This window comes from Mercenaria mercenaria, chromosome 6 (assembly GCF_021730395.1).
Source record: "Mercenaria mercenaria strain notata chromosome 6, MADL_Memer_1, whole genome shotgun sequence".
NCBI lineage: Eukaryota > Metazoa > Mollusca > Bivalvia > Venerida > Veneridae > Mercenaria > Mercenaria mercenaria.
The window spans coordinates 51,278,572-51,304,096 of NC_069366.1; the positions used below are offsets into that span (position 1 = coordinate 51,278,572).

General features: G+C 33.6%; 1 protein-coding gene across 1 annotated transcript; it reads right to left on the reverse strand.

The window, feature by feature from the left end:
* Positions 1 to 943: 943 nt before the first annotated feature.
* LOC123548913 (uncharacterized) lies at positions 944 to 25,068 on the reverse strand. The gene is made up of 5 exons (XM_045336554.2): positions 24,998 to 25,068; positions 13,938 to 14,131; positions 13,011 to 13,172; positions 10,726 to 10,824; positions 944 to 10,041 (listed from the first exon to the last, which is right to left on the reverse strand). Exons 2-5 carry the CDS (start codon positions 14,100 to 14,102, stop codon positions 9,886 to 9,888), a joined length of 582 nt encoding a protein of 193 aa, XP_045192489.2. The 5' UTR covers positions 14,103 to 14,131; positions 24,998 to 25,068; the 3' UTR covers positions 944 to 9,885.
* Positions 25,069 to 25,525: the final 457 nt, after the last annotated feature.

A 25,525-nucleotide genomic window follows, 5' to 3' on the forward strand; every position in this document is an offset into this window, starting at 1 on the left:
CATTAGCTCCTATCATAAAATTCTGATTATCCCAGACAGCAGGTTGTGTAAACGGCCATTTTTCTGTTAAGCAGATGATCAGTCGTCCCAAGTGGTGCAGGTATTACATTGTGATGCCATTTCATTTAAATGTGTATGGAAGGATTGAACTTGTTTTCTTTAATTAAATCACTAAAATGTTGGTTAACCTAGCCAGTGTTCCTGGACCAGTACTAACCGGTTATCAGCAAATAATTTGCAACTTCCTCACATGAATCAAGAGGTGGGAAAGTGAATGTCTGAATGCCTTCTATAAAATCATAAGAACACATACCTTGCCTGGTAATCCAACTCTCAACCACACAATCTGTAGATCTTCAATTTCCATATAGAGTTAAGAGGTCTTATACAATGATGCAAGACTGAACTTTCTGCATACACAGTCGTATCATCAGTGCCATTTTTCTAAGGACAAACTCTTGTAGTTACAACATAGTAGGGGCATTTGTAGCTGTCAAAAAAAAAATCATTTGCTCTGGAGCATATAAAAAAGAAAGAACTTGCCAGTATGTCTAAATATACCCGGCATCATCAAGGTCCTCTGCTGATGAATGATTATGGTCAGTGACTTCAAAGCACTTGACCCTCAAAGTTTGAGCCATGCTCTTCAAGTAGGAAACCATCCAGAAAGCTCGTGGAAGGCTGGTGGTTTCACCCAGATGCCTTGCAGTGATGAAATACTTGTAATGCTAGGAGAGGCAACTAAGGTCTTTCTCCATCATCAAAAGCTGCAAAGTTGCCATACGACCTATAATTGTTCCTTGTGATGTTAAACCCAAAAACAGATCAAAACAAAATCAGGCATCATCAAAAGCCAAAAAACACCCTTCTGTGAAACAATGCTGACATTGTCAAAATTGTTAACAATATGTAATCGACTGTTTTAAAAACAACAACAAATATATATAACTGAAACTATTGTTTTATTATAATCTGGCCTATAGTCTGATTTGCACCAATTACACAATATATATTTAAATACTTCTTAACAAACATCAATACACTGACATATGTATACTTTGCCTGAAACAACTATCACAAGAATAGAAAAGGAATAAAATGTGCTTAAATTTATGGAGCACCAAGACCCAAGAAGTAAATGGTACTTAACAGCAGTTGACTAAGAAACATGTATTGCACCAAGATACAAAGGGTTCTAGACATGCAGTTGACTGAGAAACATAGGGTTCACAAAGAAACAAGGGGTTCTAAATATACAGTTGACTAAAAGACACAGAATTCACCAAGAAACAATGGGTTCTAAATATGCAGTTCAGGGGCAAGGGATGCTAAAAATGTGTGGTACACCAAGAAACATTGGGAGGTAAACATATAAATTGTTCTAAGAAACATTTGGTGCTGTACAAGTGTGACATACCAAGAAACATGGGATGGTTAACATAAACACTACAAAGAAACATTTGGTGCTAAACATGTGTGGTGCACCAAGAAACTGAGTTCTAAGTATTATATACATTGCTCTAATAAACATAGGGTGCAAAACAAGTGTGTTGCACCAGGAAACTGGGTTCTAAAATATATACATTGCACCAAACAAGAGGGCCAAGATGGCCCTAGGTCGCTCACCTGAAAACACACCATAACAGTGTAAACATGTTTGACCTAGTGATTTCATGGAAACAAATATTCTGACCAATTTTCATTAAGATTGGACCAAAAATGTGGTCTCTTAAGTGTAAACAAGTATTTTCTTCAAAGTGACCTAGCTTTTGAGCCAAGATGACCTACATTCAAACTTGACCTAAATTTGATCAAGGCAAAAATTCTGACCAAATTTCATGAACCTCAATCGAATAATACAGCCTCTATCGCATACAAAACGTTTTTCTTTGATTTGTCCTAGTGACCTAGTTTTTGACCCCAGATGAGCCATATTCAAACCTGACCATAATTTCATCAAGGCTATCATTCTGACCAAATTTCATGAAGATCAACTGAAAAATACCGTCTCCATCGCATACACAAGGTTTTTCTTTTATTTGACTGGGTGACCTAGTTTTTAACCCCTAGATGACACATATTCAAACTCGACCTAGATTTCATCAAGACAAACATTCTGATCAAATTTCATGAAGATCCGATGTAAAATGCAGCCCCTATTGCATACACAAGGTTTTTCTTTGATTTGACCTAGTGACCTAGTTTTTGACCCCAGATGACCCATATTCGAACCTGACCTAGATTTTATCAAGGCAATCATTCTGACCAAAATTCATGAAGATCAATTGAAAAATACAGCCTCTATCGCATACACAAGGTTTTTCTTTGATTTGAACTAGTAACCTAGTTTTTGACCCCAGATGACCCATTTTAGATCTTGGCCTAGAATTCATCAAGGTAATCATTCTGACTAAATTTCATGAAGATCAGTTGAAAAATACAGCCTCTATCGCATACACAAAGTTTTTCTTTGATTTGACCTAGTGACCTAGTTTCTGACCCCAGATGACCCATTTTCGAACCTGGCGTAGATTTTATCAAGGTAATCATTCTGACCAAAGTTCATGAAGATCAATTGAAAAATACAGCCTCTATCGCATACACAAGCTAAATGTTGACAGACGCCGGACGCCAGACATTGAGTGATCACAAAAACATGAAGTGCTAAACATGTATGATGCAACAAGAATTTTGGAGTATGAAACATTTTGTACTGAACAAAGAATCATGGGATGCTAAGCATATGCATTGTACCAATAACCATCACTGCGGAAAATGGTTCCGTATACGGGAGTGTATGCATTCCGTATACTCCTAATATACGGGCGTATACGGAAACATTTTTCCCGTATATGGAACATTACATATACGGGAATCCCGTATTCTTTAATTGGACATTCATGTTTTTCTCACATTGATCCGTTCATTCATACTTAGCATAAATACGTTTCAACAGTTTATGTCAGTTTTCAAAGTTAGGGATTGCCAAGGTCCAAAAGTATGTTTAAGGCGTAAGTTTTGATCATACTTTCAGGAAAGATACCTTTTATATGATATTCGTATATTAGACATATACGGGACCGTATACTCCCGTATATGCACATATTTTTCGCAGTGCATGGCTTAACATTTATGATGCACCATGAAACTTTGGGTTCTAAATATATGCATTGCACCAAAAGAAAGAAACTATACACAAGTTTAACAAAGTATATGATAGTTTTCAGAGAAAATATACAAACCAGTACAAATGAAATGATATTTAAAGTATTCTTGCATACCAGACGGGGTTTTCCGGTATTTTTACCAGTGCTGGAAATTTAAAGTAATAAAACATGACTTGTTCATGAAAAAAGTATTTCAGATCAAAGCTGGTCAACATTCACAAAGAAACACCTCCCAATATTTTTTTTCAAAATTTTACAAAATTGATTAAATACTTCCATATTAATCCAAAAGTGATACATTAAGTTCTAGCATGTAGTATTTCATAAAAAACTAGAGCTATCACTAAAGGTGATAAATGTACCACCCGCATGCACTAACATAGTACATTGCAATTTGACGCACACAAGATTGCATAAGTATGTGGACTGTATGTATATAGACTGTATGTATACAGTATAGTAACAAAAAACAAAGTCCCATAACTATGCAGAATATTTATCTAAAAGAATGTAACATGCACCATGCACAACTAGGGTTGGTACTCATCACTTGTGTGATGTTTCATTAAATTGTGTGCAAGGGTTTGGTAGATTAGGCACGCACAAGATTGCATATGCAGACTGTATGTACATAGTATGTTAACAAGAAACAAAGTCCCATAACTCTGCAATTTTTGTCGCTGAAAGAACCTAACATGCCCCATGCACAACTACTGTTGTTACTGATCACTTGTGTGAAGTTTCATTAAATTGTGTCAAGAGGATGAGGAGAGATGGTGCGCACAAGATTGTGTCTATGTATATAGTATAGTAACAAAAAAACAAAGTCCCATAACTCTGCAAATTTTTTTTCTGAAAGAACCTAACATGCCCCATGCACAACTACTGTTGTTACTGATCACTTGTGTGAAGTTTCATTAAATTGTGTCAAGGGGATGAGGAGAGATGGTGCGCACAAGATTGTGTCTATGTATATAGTATAGTAACAAAAAAACAAAGTCCCATAACTCTGCAAATTTTTTTCCTGAAAGAACCTAACATGCCCTATGCACAACTACTGTTGTTACTGATCACTTGTGTGAAGTTTCATTAAATTGTGTCAAGGGGATGAGGAGAGATGGTGCGCACAAGATTGTGTCTATGTATATAGTATAGTAACAAAAAAAACAAAGTCCCATAACTCTGCAATTTTTTTTTTCTAAAAGAACCTAACATGCCCCATGCACAACTACTGTTGGTACTGAACACTTGTGTGAAGTTTCATTAAATTGTGTCAAGGGGATAAGGAGAGATGGTGCGCACAAGATTGTGTCTATGTATATACCGGTAGTATAGTAACAAAAAACAAAGTCCCATAACTCTGCAATTTTTTTTTCTAAAAGAACCTAACATGCCCCATGCACAACTACTGTTGGTACTGATCACTTGTGTGAAGTTTCATTAAATTCTGTCAAGGGGATAAGGAGAGATGGTGCGCACAAGATTGCGTCTACGGACAGAGGGACAGACAGACAGACAGACAGACAGACAACCTGAAACCAGTATACCCCCCCTTACAACTTTGTTGTCGGGGGGTACAAAAAACACTTGTGTATTCTATATTATTAAACTATGTAGAAAAGCTAAGTTATAAATCATGCTGCAAAATCTTATGTAAAATAGACCGAGTTAACAGTAGCGAAAAGTTACTTATAAATCTCATCAAAATCAATTTGAATATCATTGATTTGTTTTGGCTTTTGCTGTTTTAACCTTTAGCATGCTAAATAAATTGTCGTCTGCTGGAAATGTCGTCTGCTAAAATGGTAAAGTTCATTCAATTTGCTCCAAAATTGGAAAAAATATTGTCAGAGTAGCAAACAGCTTGGAACCTGATCAGACGCCGATTTAATCGGCGTCTGATCTGGGTCCAAGCTGTTTGCAAAGGCTGTTAAATTCGCCTGCAGCAGGCTAAGGGTTAAAGACACTGCTGTTTTAGAAAACTGATCTTGTGATGTATGTCTAGAGGCATGTTCATTTTTAATGTAAATCAAGTTCAAATTACTGTCATATTTTACCATTTTTTTTTTGAAATCTTACAGCATTCACTTATTAGAATTGCAACAGTTATTATCCAGATACTATCTTGGCATATGGAATTCAAAATCTGCATTAAGTGATAAAGGATTCCTTTCCAGCTTTGTCATATTTTACAGATAATTTTCATTTGATTATAATTCTAGCACTAATTCTGATGAGTATTAATCAGTCTTTGAAATAAAATCTTCTGATAAATTTTGTCATTCACTGACTCGTCATAAAGGCAAGCTACAATTTCCATTTGATTATAAATTACACCCTGTATACTCTTCTGTTACAGAAGCTGGCGAAAAAAGCTGAAACATCACAAGAATATGTAATTACATGTAAACTGATAACTTTTATAACAGATCATCTTGCTTTACCCTTTGCCTGTTAAGTTTCTAAAATGGACTGGTCCATCATTCAGTTTTGGCAGTACCACTTATTATTCAAAGGGGTGTTCAGTAAAAAATTTCTGACTGAATAGCAAACAGTGCAGGCTGATCTTGGTCTGCACTGGTTGCAAAGGCACAATCACTTGCTGCCAGCTGGCTAAAGGTAAATAAAATTCTTTTTTCAGATCTGTCAAGCAATGCAAGTATAAAGGAAATATGTTACGAACAGTCAGTTGGTAAAATAATTACTTTGGTTAAACATTCATCAATAATTCTGACAAGAGCATAAACACTTCATAATCAATGCAAGTACCATGTATTTCATATCCTGGATAAATTATGAATCTGCTGTAAAGTCAGGAATATTACCAATGGATTAATTTAGCTAATTTTTGCTTTTTTTGATAATTTTCCAAAAATAAATTATCATGAAAACTAAAATGTTAAGTCATTTTATTGGAAAAATGTATGGCTTACATGAAAATTAAACATGTCCATATACTGTTCTCAAATTTTGAAAAAAAAAAAATATGAAATCAAAACATAAAATATAAAACAAGCATATTTACAAATCATATACAAATAACTTCATAGCAAACTAAAAAGCATACAAAATTCTATCTATTAAATAATATATATAATTTTATATTGCAACAAAATGATGTATAAAAAATGTAAAATATAAACAGCCAGTGAGTGGCTTTAACAGATCTTTAAATTAAATTGTATAAGTATGGCGCAAAAAATGTTTTTATGTCGTAAAATTGTCCTAGGAATTATTAATATATATCGACACTGAAATTAGTAATAGAATTTTTACACAGTTATAACATGATGACAAATCCATTACCAGTAACAGAAGATAGATATAGCTAAAATAATGTCACCGAAAGTTTCTCGAGTTGATGTGAAATTTCTTGCGTTTATACATTTCCTTACCTTTACATTTTTCAAAGTTTTGAAACTTATTTCCCACTTTAACTGTATTTCAAATATTTTTCACTACCCATTTATAAAATAGGTCAGACTTTAAGTGAAAATAGTGAAAATATTTTTATGTGAACATTTCTCTTTAAAACCGCTTTAATTATCATCCGCGTGTCCGCCTTGAGATCGAAGGGTCCCGGGTTCGATCCCGACCACTGCCTTGGTGGTAGTGTCCTTAGGCAAGACACTTTAATTCCACATTGCCTCTCTCTCTCTGCTCTTAGAGGTTGGTTCCGTCTGGAATGAGTCTCGAAAGCCATTAATATAAGTTGTAAGAACTTGTTTAGCAATCGAGAATAAATAATTTAGTATAAACTAATTATGATCAAATAAAAGATTTCTAACATAATTTTTTGTTCTGGCATGTATAACTACAATTTATATAAATAGTATTACATGTATCTGACATATATAACACAAGAAAAACTAATAAAAGACAAACCATTCCCTTTGACAATATGACTTAAGAAAACATACAGACAATAAAAAGAAAATACCAGATAGCCGGAAGCAGTTCCCCTGGTTATGAAGCTAGTAAGATGGCCCCCTTCATACAATGCAGTGAAAGAGATCTGATGCAGATCTCTGCAAGATTAAAATACAATAAACTCTATTTTGCATATTCCACTGACTATTCTAAACAATATTCTGATATTTTAGATTAATCTTCTAAACTGTTCTCAATGGAATAAAATAGTACACTGTTTGGTCTGGTTCCCGTCCCTAATCTGACATCATCCTTCGTGAACAGGTAGCAAGACTCGAGTTTCTGTTTTTGCAGTCATCTATTAATGATTGCTCTTTCAGGACAGATTTTATTAGGAACACTTAGCATACGTTCCAAACATTCCAGAACACTGTTCGTTTTTATCCTATTATTTTTATATATATATGCAGAATGTTTGGAGTAGTGAATGGAGTCCAATTATTGGAATATGAGGTATACATGGCCATTAAAGGGAAGACAACTTAAATACTAATCGGTTATTTAACACTGTTCTGTACAATTAGACAATATACCTAGATAAGTACCCATTTGGAAAAACATACTGGAGAAGCCGATAGGCAAGCCCAGTGTTTTTTGGATTGGTACGAGTAAAACCATATCCAATATTGTACTGGAAAATATCTATGCTTATATTTTCCTTGGTAAAGATGGCAAGATTCTATCTATAAACTATTGAGCCGTGCCATGGGAAAACCAACATAGTGGGTTTGCGACCAGCATGGATCCAGACCAGACTGCGCATCTGCGCAGTCTGGTCAGGCTCCATGCTGTTCACTTTTAAAGCCTATTGGAATTGGAGAAACTGTTAGCGAACAGCATGGATCCTGACAAGACTGCGCGGATGCACAGGCTGGTCTGGATCCATGCTGGTCGCAAAGCCACTATGTTGGTTTTCCCATGGCGCGGCTCATATACAGAAACGTCACATTGTTATAGGGGCAGAATTTCATGTAGAAACTTTTTCAATCAACCACCTTTCGTTTTATTGTTTAGTAAATATGAGGCTTCAAACCAAAGTTGTTGTATCATCCAATATGGAATTGCGCAAGATTCCATCTAAAAAGTCAAAAATCAGAAACATGGAATGTAGCTTTTAATGATGTTGGATTTCATGAAGATACTTTCACTTAAATTGTCAATGCCCTTTATTGTTTACCATAGTTAACACTGGAATTTGACCGAAGTTGTTGTATCCTCCAATACAGAATAAACTGTATCCAATATGTAATCGTTCTGTACTGTCAAGTGATATAATTGTGAATCTCTGAGTTGAAGAGAAAAATAATTATAGAATAAAAGTTAAAAGCTGTACATCAAAATTTAAATTCCTTCTGTGTAATACAGAAATGTTATTTATCATTTTTGACTTGTATGATTGTATGATTCAGACGAATGAATTGTTCATGATAAAAGATCATGACACGTAACAGCTTATTTAGCAGAGTTGTATTTGATAAAATTTCTGCTTCTCTTACTTCCATGACTTAAATAGTTAAAACACAACCTACAATCTACTGCATACAAAAAAAATCCTTGTGTCACATTTTTAGACTTATACATACATTCAACTCTTTAATATTCCAACAATTCTCCGAAAAGTATGTAATAAAGTATGCATATATTCTCAGTGGTTCATCAAATATAACTTTGGCTGACTTTATGTTACAGAAGTCTACCTTAAAACCAGGTCTTGTGCGTGTTCAAAATGGAACAAACATTAATGCATGCAAATCAATAATAAAAATTACATTTGGCAAGCTACATTGTAGCAGAATCTAAGCAAAATATCTTTCACTAAATAATTCAGACTAACTATTTCTATACCTCAGTTTAGCTTAAGCATTCAAAAAATAACTTTACAACCTTTACAGGGACTAATACATGCATCTTAAACTATAAATATAACAATATGTACATGTATATACAATCGTTAATATCATTCTTAAGAGGAAGATACCAAAACATTTCCAAAACTTACCTTTACACACTATAATTCAAGGTACACAGGAACCTGTCTAAACCGGACAGCTTCATAACCAAAAGGAAACCTCGGCTTGTTCCTGTTTAGACAGGTTACATTTGTATTTTCAGTAGAAGGAACTTGATACCCTCACTAACTCTCCGCCCTAAACCCTCCCCCCCCCCACCCCAAACCCCTGCACCAACAAAGTTGTTTGTTCAGTTTGGAAAAGTTTCCTTTTTTTGGAGGGTCTATTATAGAAGAGTTCCTCTGTAAGTATGCAGATAAGCTGCTGACATGAAAACAAATATTGTATACTCTCTTAGTATAAATAGGCAAGTTCAGTGTAAATACATCATTTTACATGTGTAAGAAAAAACTACTGCTTTTTCAGTTCCTTGTAATTTGCTGTACGCAGTCTGAAAAAAAAGTGTTATATGGAAGTTGAGGAGTTTTTAAAACATGTTTATGACTTCCCATTCCATGGGAAATTTTCAAATGTGAACATAAATTTTTTTAATGGAATGTATATGGCAAACAAGTCCTCAGACTGAAAATACAACCAATTAAAAGTAAGTTCAGTACATCAAAATGATGAACTTCATAATAAAATGTATGCATTACTTTGCAACAAATTCAAACTGTTGCTTTCACAATCAAAACATCTGCATTCTCAAATAACAAAAAATATGCCCAACTTTGTGAGTAAATTATTTTACAAAGGTAACTCAGCACTGTCAGATTAAATAAGTTTTTTTTTTCCGATCTAAATCCTTTGACGTGCGTAATAAATAAGTAACTGTGGCATTAGAAAATAATACAGAAATGGGTTTCAGATCGCCTGTTGGCCACGCCCTCCCCCGCAGCACGTTTTCTCTCCTGCTCTTCTCTTGCTGCTTTCAGTCGCTTGTACGCCATTATAGCATCTAACAGATATATGGCGAAGGCTACCACACATATCACCTGAAAGTGTAAATACACATGTATGCTGTATGCACCATTTCAATTGAAATTTCTGTCGGCAAGAGCTATTAGCTACAGGCAAGAGGAAGAATGAAATATAAGTTAAGTGGCTTGGAGAAAACAATGCTTACTTTTAAAAACTGTAATTTTAGACTTGCTTCTTCGAAATTTCCAGGAAACTGTTTTTCTTTCATCATTCTATTTATAGAGTGTAAAAACACCCTGAGGATAGGTCCTTATTTCTACTAAATTTCAAAGTACAAGTGTTTTTTTTTTTATTCTGAGAGAGTTCTTTGAATGATTTGAATGATGTTTTCATTCTTATCAGGTTTTCATAACTACATTCCTTATTTATCAGCAACTTTACCAATAATCCATCTCTCTGTCATGTATTACAGTACTAAGAATACTGCGAAATCAGAAATTTTTACTGGGGCTTTTTTTGGGGGCAATATTCCCTTACAGTTCTCAGTCATGTAAATAGATACTTGTGAAAATGCTATTACTGTTATAATCAATATAATATAAATGGCCAAAATATATTTCAAATGTTGGCCCTATATCACTTATATATTACAACACACGGCGATTCTGATTTTTTAAAATAGCAAACTTTTCGTCTCACTAAAATTTCTGATTTTGCAGTAAAAATTTTAAATAGAAATGTGTGTTAAGTATACTCACACATGCTGCAACAATACTTGGTAACCTGGCTGCTCCTACAGCTCCGATTATAGAACTGATAAAATACTTCAATGTATAGAGCAGCAAGTATATCAATTCCTGAAATATACAAAACAAGAAATATTGTAAATTTTGGAAAAAACCAGTCAAGGACCATTGTTAAATAAACTCATACAAAAAAAACTTAAATCCATACAGAATATACTTAACTATGTGATACAAATCACACATAACTACAAACAAGTTCATAACTTGAGTTAACCACAAAACGTATGTTCAATACTGTTTCTGGCCAGTACCGTTGGGACCACAGTCATTGAGAATATTCAAACCCGTGATGTCAGGGTCGAAACGTCCGGCACACTTAAATGCAATTATATAAACTGATACTATAAATGAAACTACACTGCAATAAAATTATATTTTCTTGTGAGGAGATAAGATTAACAATGATATGCAACTCCAGTAACCTTAAAAATCAATCCTGCCAGCAATACAAGATACTGCACACTTCAAGTTAATGCAAATCTGAACATGATTGATTCTGGACACGACTGATTCTGCCTATGCGACCAGTGTAAATCATGATCAGCCTGCACATCCATGCAGTCTGATCATGATCTGCACTTTTGCCATTCAGTCGTTATCTTTTTGGTAAGCTCCCCTTTTAACAGTTAATGGTACTGTCTAAATTGAAAGATGGAAAAGTTCATTATAGAAATTTAGCAGGCTAGGGGTTAATGCAAATTTTAATGGTTAACTGCCTTTAAAGGCATATGCTAGAATTCCCTGTATATGAGATGGGCGAAAATTTTCCCAATAATAGAATTTCTTCAAACTTTGGATATTGAAGGACAATCACCTAAGAAACAAAAATATGCAATAAAAATCATAGGTCATCGGTACTGAAAGAGTTATCTGCTCTTGAAAACGTCCTTTTTTTGGGAAATGCCATTTGAAAAAAACATTTGAAATGCCAAGTTTGAAGAAATTCTGCTACTGGGAAAAATTTCGCACCAAATTCTAGCATACCTCCATAAATGAAAGCAATTTCGCAAAAAAGTCACCATCTTAAAATGCTGATATGATCAACTACTGCAGTAAGGGTAGTATTCTTGTAGTTTCATTTTCACTAATTTTTGCATATAAAGTGACACATGATTATTCAAAACACCCATGAATATCACACAGCATTTTCAACTATTAGCCACAAATTCGTAACAATACAGTCAAGAATGTTGTGTATTAAATCTCAAAATTTAAACTAACACTTGGTATAGTACTAGAAATCAATTTAAAGTTCGGATGAATAAATCCTATTTATGTGCATTTTGAAAATATTTTTTCATTTAAAGCACCTCTCATTTATTTTCTTAGTGATTGTCTCCCTTGCACTGTAAAATGCAGATAGAATACAGGCTGACTCGGACCATGGCTGATTCGGACCAAATTTACTTGGCTTATTCGGCCCAGATTTTTAAAGTTTATCTGACACTAATGTCATGAGTAAAAATAAAATTTATGAGTATTAAGTTTAATGTCTGATGCAAAGAATAATTAAAGTCCTTATTTAAATGCATAAATGATGCATTTTAGTTTGTCAAAACTTCTTACCTTCTTGTACGGTGTATATTTTATGACCTTAATCCAAGTTAAACCTCTATATAAAGCTATAATCAACATTATTTTCTGAAAATTGCTGAACCATCCAAAATTTATGGTCATTATTGACTGTTACATAAAAGTTTGTGGTCTGAATCAGCCAAAATATATGGTCATTATCTACTTTTATTCAAAGTATGTGGTCCGAATCAGCCAAAATATTTGGTCCGAATCAGCCATGGTCCGAATCAGCCTGTTTCCATGCAGATATTATATCATTTATACTTGTTATGAACATTTGATCAATTTATACATACTTAGGTCAAGAGGTGTCATTATTTGCAATTTGCAATTTCAATTATTTTTGGTAATTTGAAGGACTTAGAAAATAACAGCTTAGCTACTGCTGTGATTTTCTACCATTAAAACACTAATCTTTAGCCTATTGGTGGCATGTGATTCTGCCTTTGTGACCAGTGCAGACCAAGATTAGCTGGCTGATCATGGTCTGCAGTGTTCGCTATTCAGTCAGTAAATTTTCAGTGAACACCCCTTAGAATAACAAAATTTGAAATGGTATTGCCCAAACTGAATGATGGACCAGTCCATTTTAGAAATTTAGCAGGCTAAAGGTTAATATCGAAAATGTGTTATTATCAAATCTAAAATATGAACTTGCTTACATATAGAGGCCAAAATCCCGGCAATCTTGAATATATATTCATTGCAACAAGGATAAATAGGATGGTTGTCGTGATAAAAGCTGAGATCGTTGTCCATGCCACAAATCCAGAACCTGTCCAGCCACCAGCCAATACTGCCACAAAACCAATTAAACTGAGTACCTGAAAAAGGATAACAACTGTTTCATTAAATCATTTACAAATTAAAAAATCGTCTTGTTTTATATTAGTTTGGACAAACTGCTTTTTTTAGGAAAAGTGAACGTGCTCAGCTTGCCTAGCTACTGGTACATCTTTTCATTTCAAAGTCTTAAATAATTATTTCTCTCTCCTAATAACAAGCACATTGCCCTTGCTGATCAAACTCACAAACTTAAAGCCTAAGGATCAGAGATCAAAATTCCTGATTCAAATGTTATATCAGAAGTAATATAATATCCTAAGCAGTAATTTGTCGTCGAATAATATCATTGTTTGGGAGTTCAGGAATTGTATCATGAGGGTGCATCTAACAACAAACAATGATTTAATTCAAGAGCATATCATTGTTTGAGATATATCATTTTGATTCTAACACTTTTATCAACTATAATCAGTTACATGTTTGGCAATATTCACCAAATATTTGCCTATTTTGTGTTGTTTTCTTTTCCAGTGAGTGGCGATGACGTTCGACACTATGTTATAATTGTGACATACAAAGAGTGCATGTATTGCATAATAAAACATAATTTCAGTCTTCTTTGTTCATTATTGAAATAAATCAGGTTGTGTTAGAATTATCAATAAATTTCAAACAAAAAGTTATAAATATTTCAATTCTTAACATTATTCTATGAGACTGTTACTGTTGTCAATGACAAAATGTTCCCATCTATAGAGCTACAGGTAACAAGCAAAATCCCCTAGAAAAATGAAATAACTCACAATTTCAATCAATTTCAAGGCACCTTCAACAGAGAACAGATAAGCTTTGTTAAATCCCGTCTTCCTCTCGGCTTCTGGGTCTGTAACTGTGGTTGAGGAATAGGGAGGTGGTTCCTCATCCCAGGGCTCATCATCTAGAGCCACTGTCCGCATATTTTCCGACATGATGCACTTGTTCTAAGCTCAATGATATACTGTAAAGAGAAAAAACATAAGAGATGTAAATGGGCCCAAGTCCGTCACCTGGGAAGGGCTTTAACCTTTTGAACTTGCTTCTGACCAAGTGTGGTGAACATCCATTAAGCAGTAATAAAAAACCTTTTCTAATTTTGGTTTGATTAGTATGAAAACAGTTTTTTATCAATGCGATCATATTTTTCATCCCAAGTCAGATACTTGTGCCAGTGGTTTAAACAAGCTTATAGTTCAGATAGTGTTTTAAATCTACCCTGCAGTTGAGTATTTATGTCTACTGAATTATTCAGAACAAGTAGATCTCAGGCTTTCAATAGAGGTTGTTCAGTTTAGAACAGCAAATTCAATTGTACATGTATATCTCATTTACTGAAACTACTTTGGTACTACATATATCTGGTAGAACTAGACTATGTCTGTAGGACACAGGGTGTGCCCCAACTGGTACATTTGTAACAAATAAGGGGCAATAATTCAAATGTTTGCAGTCTTAGGGGAGTATAGGCTCAACAATATAAAGGATTCATTATTCTAGGCCATAATATTATCATTTTATGAGCATCACAAACAAAAAATCCGCTATTTTGGGTATTTCAAGGGCCATAACTCTGTAATTAGCGCTAAAATCTCAAGAAGAATGCCAAGTGTGCAAGGTCTTATTATGATAAAGACTCAAGCAAGGTTTCACGAATTTACAACGTTATGCACGTCATTAGGTAAAAATGTGCATTTTTTACTATTTCAGGGGCCATGACTTTGGAGATAGAGGTGTAGCCAGACAAAAAATAGGATGTGCACAAGTTTACATGATGTATATCATGATAAACACTCATGCAAGTTTTTATCAAATTATATCAAATTCTTTTTGAGCTTAGGCGCATCACACAGTAAAAATGTGCATTTCTGACTATTTCAGGGGGATATAACTCTGGAAATAGGGGGCAGAGCCAGACGAAAAATATGAGGTGCTCAAGTTCATATCATGATAAAGACTCAGGCAAGGTTTCATCCATTTATATCAAAATTTTTTTGAGCTAGGCGCGTCACAAACTTTTTTTGAGCTAGGCGCGTCATAAACTTTTTTCAGATGGACGGATGCACGGTCAAGATCAAATCTATATGCCCCCTCCACTGAGTGGTGGGGGCGCAAAAACATTTTTGTCATTATCTTTATAATCATTGTGTGTGAAACATCTCTTTCCAGGTACATCGAGTGATGAAAATGTTTCAAAATCTCAAAAAATTGCAAAATGAAAGTGAAAGTTGAGCTGTCAAAATTACAAATTATTTCTGTATTTAAAAAAATATAAGCCAATCAGTTTTCATTACTGGGAATACCTTGATTATCATAAGTATATTAGACACACAACTAAAACAAAGTTACAATAGAGAAAAAGACATTTTTGAAAATGAAGTTTGATATTTTCTGTAGAACAGAACATGGGCAGTCAAAGTACATGTGATTTAATACATAATTTCTGAACAAGGTAACCTTTGTCAGTTGAAAAAATCAGTTTATTTATGTGTAAGGGCGACTAATACCAACTGGCTGACTGTCATCAATTATCGACACTTTAATTGTAACTGTCTATTGATACTACTGCCACAGTCTTACGCATTTTCTGTGATGCTGCTACATTTGTAGACATAAAAAGTTCTTCCTTAAAGTCTGTCCCCCTTTCCAAGTTTGTCCTTTGAGAAAAGTTGAGAAAGATAAGCTTTACAGCAAACATGGATGAAAAATATTAGTACCAAGATGCCAAGGATAGGGACAGAGTGGAATGTCATTATCTGCTGACCAACATAAAGAGATAGAGTTTGCAGTTTTCAACTTCAGTAGAAATATTCATGGTTTGTTTCCCTAACCAGTTACCTGTAGACCTAATATGCTTCTTCCATAATAGAATATATTGAGTCATTTAGAGCTTTACTTATTCAAATCAATAAAAGTGTGCTACAGCACTCTACCTATTTATGTCCCCCACATGTTTAACAGCTGTCCACAATTCTGTCTGTCAGTCTGTCACAAAGTTTGTCCAGGTATCTCCTCTGACACCACTAGATGGATTTACACCAAACTACAGAAAAGTGATAATTGCTAAGTCCACTAGCCCATATTGTTGCCATGTACCAGTTCAGTGATTTTCAGTGTAGTCATGGCCCTTGATTCATCAAATTTTATGTTTTGAACACATCTCTTATATGATTGGGCTGATTTCCACCAAACCTTACAGGAGTAATCAATGCCAAGCAGTGTGCAAATTGTCAGCATGTTCAAATTCATTGATTTTTCAACAGAGTTTTGGCCCTTGAAATATAGTACTTTGCAGTGTTTACACTACTAGACTTAAACCATTAGACTGAAGTTCATTAAACCTCATGAGTGGGCAGTAGGTGTAGGTGTGCAAATCATCAGCATGTTCTGGTTTAACAATTTTCAGTGGAGTCATGACCCTTGATTTGTCAAATTCTATATTTGTGCTACTTCACCTATACCACTTTTTTGCATTCCACCAAACTTCACAGGAGATCAGTGCCAAGCCTAGTTGTGTAATATCATTAGAATGTTATGATTCAGTGATTTGTGGCATTTATAATGTCTGCTTGGTAAGTGGTGGGAGATATCAGTTTTTCATGTAAAAACAACCTCTAGTTTCATGAAAGAAATGGAAGGGATTCTCTATCTGTCTGTCGGTCTGATCGGCTGAAAAACATTTTCGGTAGTGTACAGTAAAACCTGCTTTAGCGGTCACCTATATTAAGCACCCAACCTGTCTTAAGCAGCCAGTGTCTCATTTCCCAAAATGGTCATTCATTCTATAAATTACTTGCTGTAAGCAGCCACTTTTTCCCACTCCCGTGGCTGGCTGCTTATGACAGGTTTTACATTATCAGACCTAAACACTTCACTTCTGCTGAGTTATAACAGTAGGTCCCTGCTTTGGCCAGATGTACAGAGTGCATACAAAATCTTAACCAAGTTTGCTAGAAAATATTAACTGAAACATGAGGGGTAGGGTTAGGCAAAGGCACTTGGATACTTCCGATATATTCTCTACAGCTATGCATTCTAGACATTGAAAATGTTCAGGTTTTTCCCTTCTTTAAAGAACTACCATTGTGCAAACCTAGGCTAAAAGTCATTTGCTTCAATTAAACTGTGTGTAGAGCTAGTCTAGGTCTATACTCGGTTCTTGTTTAGGCCATGTGTGTTAAACTTCAATATATACGTTATAGAGCCAATATGTTTGAAAGTCTTAAAAGCCTTGATACTAATTATTAATTATCTGTAAGCTTTTCATCCGACTTCTCTGCATCTCATAACATAAGTAATATCCTCTGTCATTACGTCCTCTGACGACAGAAGTCAAGATGAATGGATTAAATGTAGCAAATGTCCACACACCAGTGGCACATCCCAGAAGAGCTGTTGAAGATACATCCCTATGATTGCAATCATTTCACCATGCGGATGAATAATCAACAACGTTGGAACTTTTTTAAACAAAGATTATCATAAGTAAACTATCAGCTTTCCTTCGCAAATCTTTATTTTGTTGATAACTGCTGACATTGCTCTGTTAATAATGAATAGTAATGGTTTATGAAGTATAAATTTTCTCACAGTCATAAACTGAATGGATAAGAAATTATCAATTTATCGGTAAATGAGATTGACTTTTTTAGTCCCATGAACTATTGCGCTACCTTTGACAATTTCCATTTTTTTTGAGAGCACTTCTTGGTAACTGAATAACTAATGAGTAATTGGCAAATTAACCACCCCCTTTCAAGTCTGTAAACACTAAATAAATTGTTTGGCATAACGTCTTGAAAAAATAGATGAAACACTGACAAAATTCTTTTCAATGAAAATAAATCTAAGTTTAATTGCAGGGTTGGCAGATATTTCACAGGGACAGGATCGAATTCCCACGGTATTTACCAGTATTCCCGTACTGGAAAATACTCCATTCATGCAGAATACATTGGAATCAACATATCCTTGTAAACATTTCTTCCTTGATTTTCCAAATTAAAATTCACATAGGGGAGGTTTCAAAACATTTTACTAGAACATGTATCATGTATACTTTTCAAATGAACTAGTCCATTGAAGACAGTTTGGGACAGTGTGATAACATTTGACTGTTGCTGTCCCATCATGTCCAAACTTAATCTGCATGTTTCTGTCAGGAAAAGGCTTAGAGGGATGGCACTTTTAAAATAATTAGTGTCTAGGGGTACGGATCCTTACATTTAGAATCTGATTTTAGTATAGATCCATACATCAAGACAAACCTGTATAGGTTTTCTAGGGGTACGGACCTCCTTTTTTCAAAGATTTAGGGTTATTTACTTCTTAAAGTTTGTTAAAAATGAAAGAACAAACAAGACCCAAAATGTACCCAAAATAAAAAACTCAAAATATACCCACAAAGTGTCAAAATTTGATAGTATGTTTTCTGTAAAAATAGATATACTGAATAGAATGTTGAATAAACTGAAATATCATGAACTGCCAATTTGCAGTTTTCTAGAAGGCAACAACATTTCACAAAAGTCTTAATTGTTTTCAAGTCATGAGAATTCCTACATGTTCAATTCTTACTGCTATGAAGCAGGATTCTTTTTTGATCTATTAAGTTGCCCCATTGATTAAATGTCATACTGCTGAACTGAAACTTCAAAATCATTAAAAAACAGCCTCAGTCATTGCTTAATTGGATACATGGGTACTTCGTATATTATATTTTAATGTGGGTACATTTTGACACACTTTTTGGGGTACATTTTGACTTTACCATGTGGGTACGTTTTGGTTTGGGTACGTTTAGACCTGCACCCGTTGTCTAGGGGACGAGTTGACTAGGGGATGAGTTGACTGTAGTCAAAATACTTTGACGTTCAGATTGTTTTATATTTGTGACGGCGGGGCAATCTAAACGTCAAAACTTTGTACGACCAAAATAATTGAGGATAAATCACATATGTTTGTGACATGCAGTTGTATGACAAATTTTAATTAGTACGAAAGATACATATTAAGTTTGTAACTTTTTGCTAATATTGTAGATAATTTGCTAATGAATTCGTCAGTTCAAGTCAAAAACCTTTTATTTCACTCATTATAAATCAAGATTAATTTAATAAGTTAAAAATTGTCAAGATTTTAACAATGGGTGTGAAAACAATACCACAATGTCAATGGACTCAGTTGGTATCCTGGCTAATTTCTTTAAAATGTTCAGAAACTTTGGAAAATAATGAAAATAAAAGACAGTATGGATTATGGAAATCCCATGACAGTTTAATTTAAGTTATATTCTACTTTAAATTTAGAAACTGAACATTTTATTTTGTATTTACTTTTAAAATTATTCAATATACATTGCTATTATTTCTATTAAATATAATTATTTACAATAATTAACTTCCCTATGCACACTACGACAGCCAACTGAGGGAAATAAGTGGCTCAGAACTTTGGCCCTAAAGTGGCTCAAACTTTTTTAATTTGGCGAAAAGGGTGGCGACAAGTATATGAAAATCCCAGAGGAGGCCCTAACACAGTCTTGTAAAGTTATTGGTTTTATCGCTTGGCATGTAGACATGGTAAACATTAATCATGTACAGTACATATATATGTTTAAATCACCAGAAAATTCATAATTTTGGATAAATAAATCAACGAGGAATTGAATCCCCTTTCAATACATATGTTTTATTTGAATTCATGGCCAATTTGTGACATAATCTGCATTTAAATCTATAGCATGTAAAGCATCGGCAGCGATGAAAATTTCATCAGAAATTGCTTCCACTATTTTGGTCTTTCGAGTGTTTGACGCGAGTGGGGATATTGCCCATATGAAAAAATTGTCTCACTATTTCTTACTCTTAGGATCGTGTCAAACTTGTTGGGCTAGAGTTGACTGTAAATCATATTAGAATTAGTTGGACTATAAATGAGCAATCATAAAATGCAAAAAATAATAAATGTGAAAGTGACATGTAATATGAGTTCTGTCTAGGTCTTCTATTTCAGAGCACTAACAATTCATACGGTGTATATAAATACCGAAAGACACCGAAAAACAGAAAGACACCGAAAGATACCGAAAGACACCAAAAACCACTATAAAAACATATAAAAAGACTTAAATAAGATGTATTAGACATAATGTTATGGTGTTATATTATATTTAAATTACATTTGATGACAAAATAGATAGTGCAAATAAAAATGATCATAAAAGTGTCTTTCGGTAATGCGTTATGTAGATCTAGCTCGATACCGAAAGACACCGTGAATTGCTTTAAATACATGTTAAAAGATTGAAATTAGATGTTTTATACACAGATTATGGTGTTATGAAATATCAAAATTATATTTGATGACGAAATTGATTGTGCAACTAAGATTTTATTGATCATAAATGTGTATTTCGGTAATGCGTTATGTGGCTTATGTACACCGAAAGACACAGTGAATCACTTTAATGCATATGAAAAGATTGAAATTAGATGTTAGTTATTCACACCTTTGATGGCTTGTGTCAACAACGCCATTAATCAGCGATGATTAGATTAATATCTTCAGGTAACATGAATTAATTGAGATCACCGTCAGTTTGTAAAAAAATATTTTCTGAAGTAACTCCTTGTTGCTCATATATCTATTTTACTTAAAACATTCTCATTTCACATGTTTCACCCCATCTCAATAATTTCTTTTTATAATAATGTTGATATTATATTTTTTCTCAAAAAAAAACAGAAAGAAAGAAAAGAAAAAACCATAAATATTTATCACTATTGAAATTTAGTATCTTAGTTTTACTAGCGTTATTGTCTTTACTATATAGATTATATAAGAACTTACACACATCCTAGATGATTTATGCATTTTACTGCATTTAACTGTCTGACTGTGTGAACGAGCAGTTAAAATACAGCGTAAGTTGTCAGTAGCTCTCATTATGTATTCATGAAATTCCTAGTGTTCCTTAAATAATTTTAAGAATTTTCAACGCAAGTGATAGAGACTTCAATTCGTGAAAAGTATAATTATTACATTCAATGCATTTAACTAAAATTAAAATTAAACTTTACAGGTAGATCTATCTAAATGTAGGATAACATATTTCTAATTTAAGTTACGAACAAAAAATTAATACTCAAAGCAAAGTTATATGTTTCATAATTCGCACACGTAATAAAAATGTTTTTATTTATTATCACATCCCTACCAAAAGAAAGTAATTAACAGATTTTCTATGTTCAACGAGTTATTGAATGTTCAGTTATTAATTATCCGATTACCAGCTTATAAATGCAACAAGAAAATAAACAAACTAGTTTTGCAAAATCTTTGATTACTAATGTACAGTTTTATTATATATCATTTGATTCAAACAATTTTATTACCAGACTTTTATTAATTGCATTCTTACAGAAAGACACCTATGAAATATAAATTTAACTGTATAAATTTTTATCACTTTAGTAAAGTCTGAAAGTGCTTTTAAAAGAGATTTGAATCTAATACCGAAAGACACATGTAAGCATTAATATGTGTACATGTTTTCAACGCAGTCAGATAGTTAAAATTAAATGCAAAAATCATCTAGGACGTGTGTATGTTCTTTTTTTTTTCGAGATAAAGAAAACATAATATTAACATTGATTATTTTTTTAAATGGAAAATTTGAGGTGGGGCGAAATGGTTTTAAGTAAAATGAATATGTGAATAAAAAGGAGTTACTTCAGAATTTTTTTTTTTACAAACTGACGACGATCTCACTTAATGCATGATACCTGAAGATATTAATCTAATCAACGCTGATTAATAGCGATGCTGACACAAGCCATCAAAGGTGTGAATAACTGACAAATTAGGCGAAAACAATTTAGCTTGGACGTTACTAATTTCTATTACTTGTTGAGAAAACAGGTCGATTTTGTTTTTAAAAGAGATTTGAATTACCGAAAGACAAAATTGTAAGCATTAATACATGTTTTCAACATCATCAAATATATCGTTTAATACTATACATGTACTTCCGTCTTTTGAAATTGTATATGTATTTAAAGTGATTCATAGTGTTTTTTCGGCTTTGCGCTACACAACGCATAACCAGGAAGGTCTAATACGGGGAGTAGAAACTCCGTATAAATCAATACATTTATCTGTATTATGCTGTCGTCCATACCTGTAAATATCGACCAGTCGTTAGCGATCGATATTTTGTTTTCGCCACTATCGATTAGCGTGTAATTAGCATATTACCTCATGTTAATCATGGAGCTATAACACTTATTGTTCAAAGGGTTTACCAGTCACATGTTAAGTGGCGATAATTAGATGATCAGAGATTAATCTAAAGGGATTCTGAAGCAAAAACAGCATGCGACTGCATGTGGTGATATGCTTAATTATTATGAATTAACTCGAGCTCACTTCCCTGAAGAAATATTTTACCACGTAACTTCAAACCTTTATCAAAGGGCCGATTTTTGTTGGATTTGAATAAAAAAAATGGAAAATAACAGAAAGCTGACACTTTTCTTAATCTTGTAGAGCCATAATTATAATTATTGTTTATAATGTCAGATTTCTACATACAGAAACAAACATTCTTCTTGAACGTAGGGAATGTTTCAAACGAAATTGTTGTTTAAACTCCAAAAATTAGTTGAATAAATTTAATCTTAAGGTTTCGATGGAGGCCTTGAGAAACAAAAATCAAACAACACCAAATCATAGAAAGAAAGAGTTGTTTGACATGAAAATTGAACAGCATGTAAAAGATGTATATTACTTTACGAAACAAGTGTCAGTATACTGATGTAAACATTGAATTCCGGAAAAGGGCTGCCTAAAGGGGCTCCACTTCCGGACAGTTAAACGCCTTTAAAACCTCACCATTTTCAAAGAACTGTTACACATGTTTGTTTTGATGCATTTGCAACAGCGTGCGAGTGGTGAAATTTGACGTAACAATGTGAAACATAGTTTTCAGCAATTGTTTATCTTTTTTTCTTTACAAATGGCATTCATTTTCAAAGGGAGACAACTTTTTCTCAAAGATTACTTAAAATAATCGGAAAAAGTTGTTTCCCTTTGAAAATGAATGCCATTTGTACTTAAAATAATCGGGAACAGTTGTCTCCCTTTGAAAATGAATGCCATTTGTAAAGAAATAAAGATAAACAATTGCTGAAAACTGTGTTCCACCTTGTTATGCGAAATTTCACCACTCGCACGCTATTGCATATGCATCGAAACGAACATGTGTAACTGTTCTTTGAAAATGGTGAGTTTTTAAAGGCGTTTAACTGTCCGGAAGTGGAGCCCCTTTAGGCAGCCCTTTTCCGGAATTCAATGTTTATATCAGTATATTGACACTTGTTTCGTAAAGTAATATACATGTTTTACATGCTGTTCAATTTTCATGTCAAACAACTCTTTCTTTCTATGATTTGGTGTTGTTTGATTTTTGTTTCTCAAGGCCTCCATCGAAACCTTAAAACTGATGTGTGAAAAATACAATGTATTTAAATTAAAATAACATTTTTTAAAAAAAAAAGGCCGACAACGAACTTACATTTAGTATTCCGAACTTTTAGATAAAACTGCAGAAAATCATCTAGGTTTAACATGCATTTAAATGGTGAAGAACAGAGCAATATCATAAACAAATATTTTCAGGCAACAGTTTACAGTTTTGACTTGCTATTTTCATTAAAATATGTCTGAATTTTTTTGTTCTAAATACTCTGAATCAACAAGGCAAATATCATGTAAAAAACGACATCTTTCTCTCTGGGTATGACAAATCTAGATTTAGCCATTTTCACAGGGCGAAAAGTAACATTAATGTAGATATTTTCCATTTAAAAACAGATGCAGGCAATAATTTCATGGCAGAACTTTTGTTTTCAACAAAAAATTCAACAAATGCTTTCCCAGATTTTCACTGAAAGGACGAGTTAAACTGTAAGGCGTAAGTGTTTGAGTAATAGCAGAATAACCTACGGCATACGCTTCGATTGGACGACAGCATAAGATAAGATAAATGCCGGTTTCCAGTCCCCGTATCAGTTGTTCCAGGCATTACTTTCTTAATAAATAAACACTTTAATTATCATTATAACCTTATTTGCATAATCTATTTTGTCATCAAATATAATTTGAATATATTATAACACCATAATCTGTGTATAAAACATCTAATTAATTTCAATCTTTTCATATGAATTTAAAGTGATTCACGGTGTCTTTCATTGATACATAAGCTACATAACGCATTACCTAAAGACACTTATATGATCAATAAAATCTTAATTGCACAATCAATTTCGTCATCAAATATAATTTTAATATTTCATAACACCATAATCTGTGTATAAAACATCTAATTTCAATCTTTTTATATGTATTCAAAGTGATTCACGGTGTCTTTTGGTATCGAGCTACATAACACATTAACGAAAGACATTTTTATGATCACAAGTTTTATTTGCACAATCTATTTTGTCATCAGATGTAATTTAAATATAATATAACACCATAACATATGTCTAATACATCTTATTTGTCTTTTTGTATGTTTTTATAGTGGTTTTTGGTGTCTTTCGGTGTCTTTCTGTTTTTCGGTGTCTTCCGGTATTTATATACACCCCAATTCATACACACTTTGTCCGAAATAACGTTATTCCGAGAACAATGCCAGTTTTTAATTGAACGACTGAACCAAGAAATTCAGGTGATAGAAATAAGAGTTTGTTGGCATGAAATTGTGCCTGAATTAGGGTTTGATCAATACAAAAGTTTAAATGCAGTAACACTGATTAGTTACCTAAAATCTCCCGACAAGTTTGAGTTGAGTTTTTGCTTTCACTTCCGTAAACAATGAATTTTTCGTGCTAAATGTTTTCGTACCTTTTCGCGCACAGACTATAGGTCACATAAATGATGGTATGATACTATAAAAATTATCAAAACCCTATGTGAAGTGGTCTTAGTGAAGATTTTTGAACTTCTCCCTAGAAGTGGTTTTTGTGAAGATTTTTAAACTTCTCCCTTTATAGGTCTTTACAAATCATATGGTCGTAAGGGCTGGAGCATTTTTGATTCCAAGTGGATAATTAATTGTTTACAATTTTGGTCGAAGACCAATAGCTGATGTTACATGCCACATATCTAAGCCCTATGACTAGTGGTTTTCGGGAAGATTTTTAAAGTTTAACAGTATGTAAGTCTATATAAAGCATGTGACCCAATGTGAACTTTCGTCGAAATCAGGCCAGGAGTTTGGCCTGTGAAAGCTCGACATGCATTATAAGTACGAACTGACAGGGAAGGCAAAAACAATACGTCTCCCCCA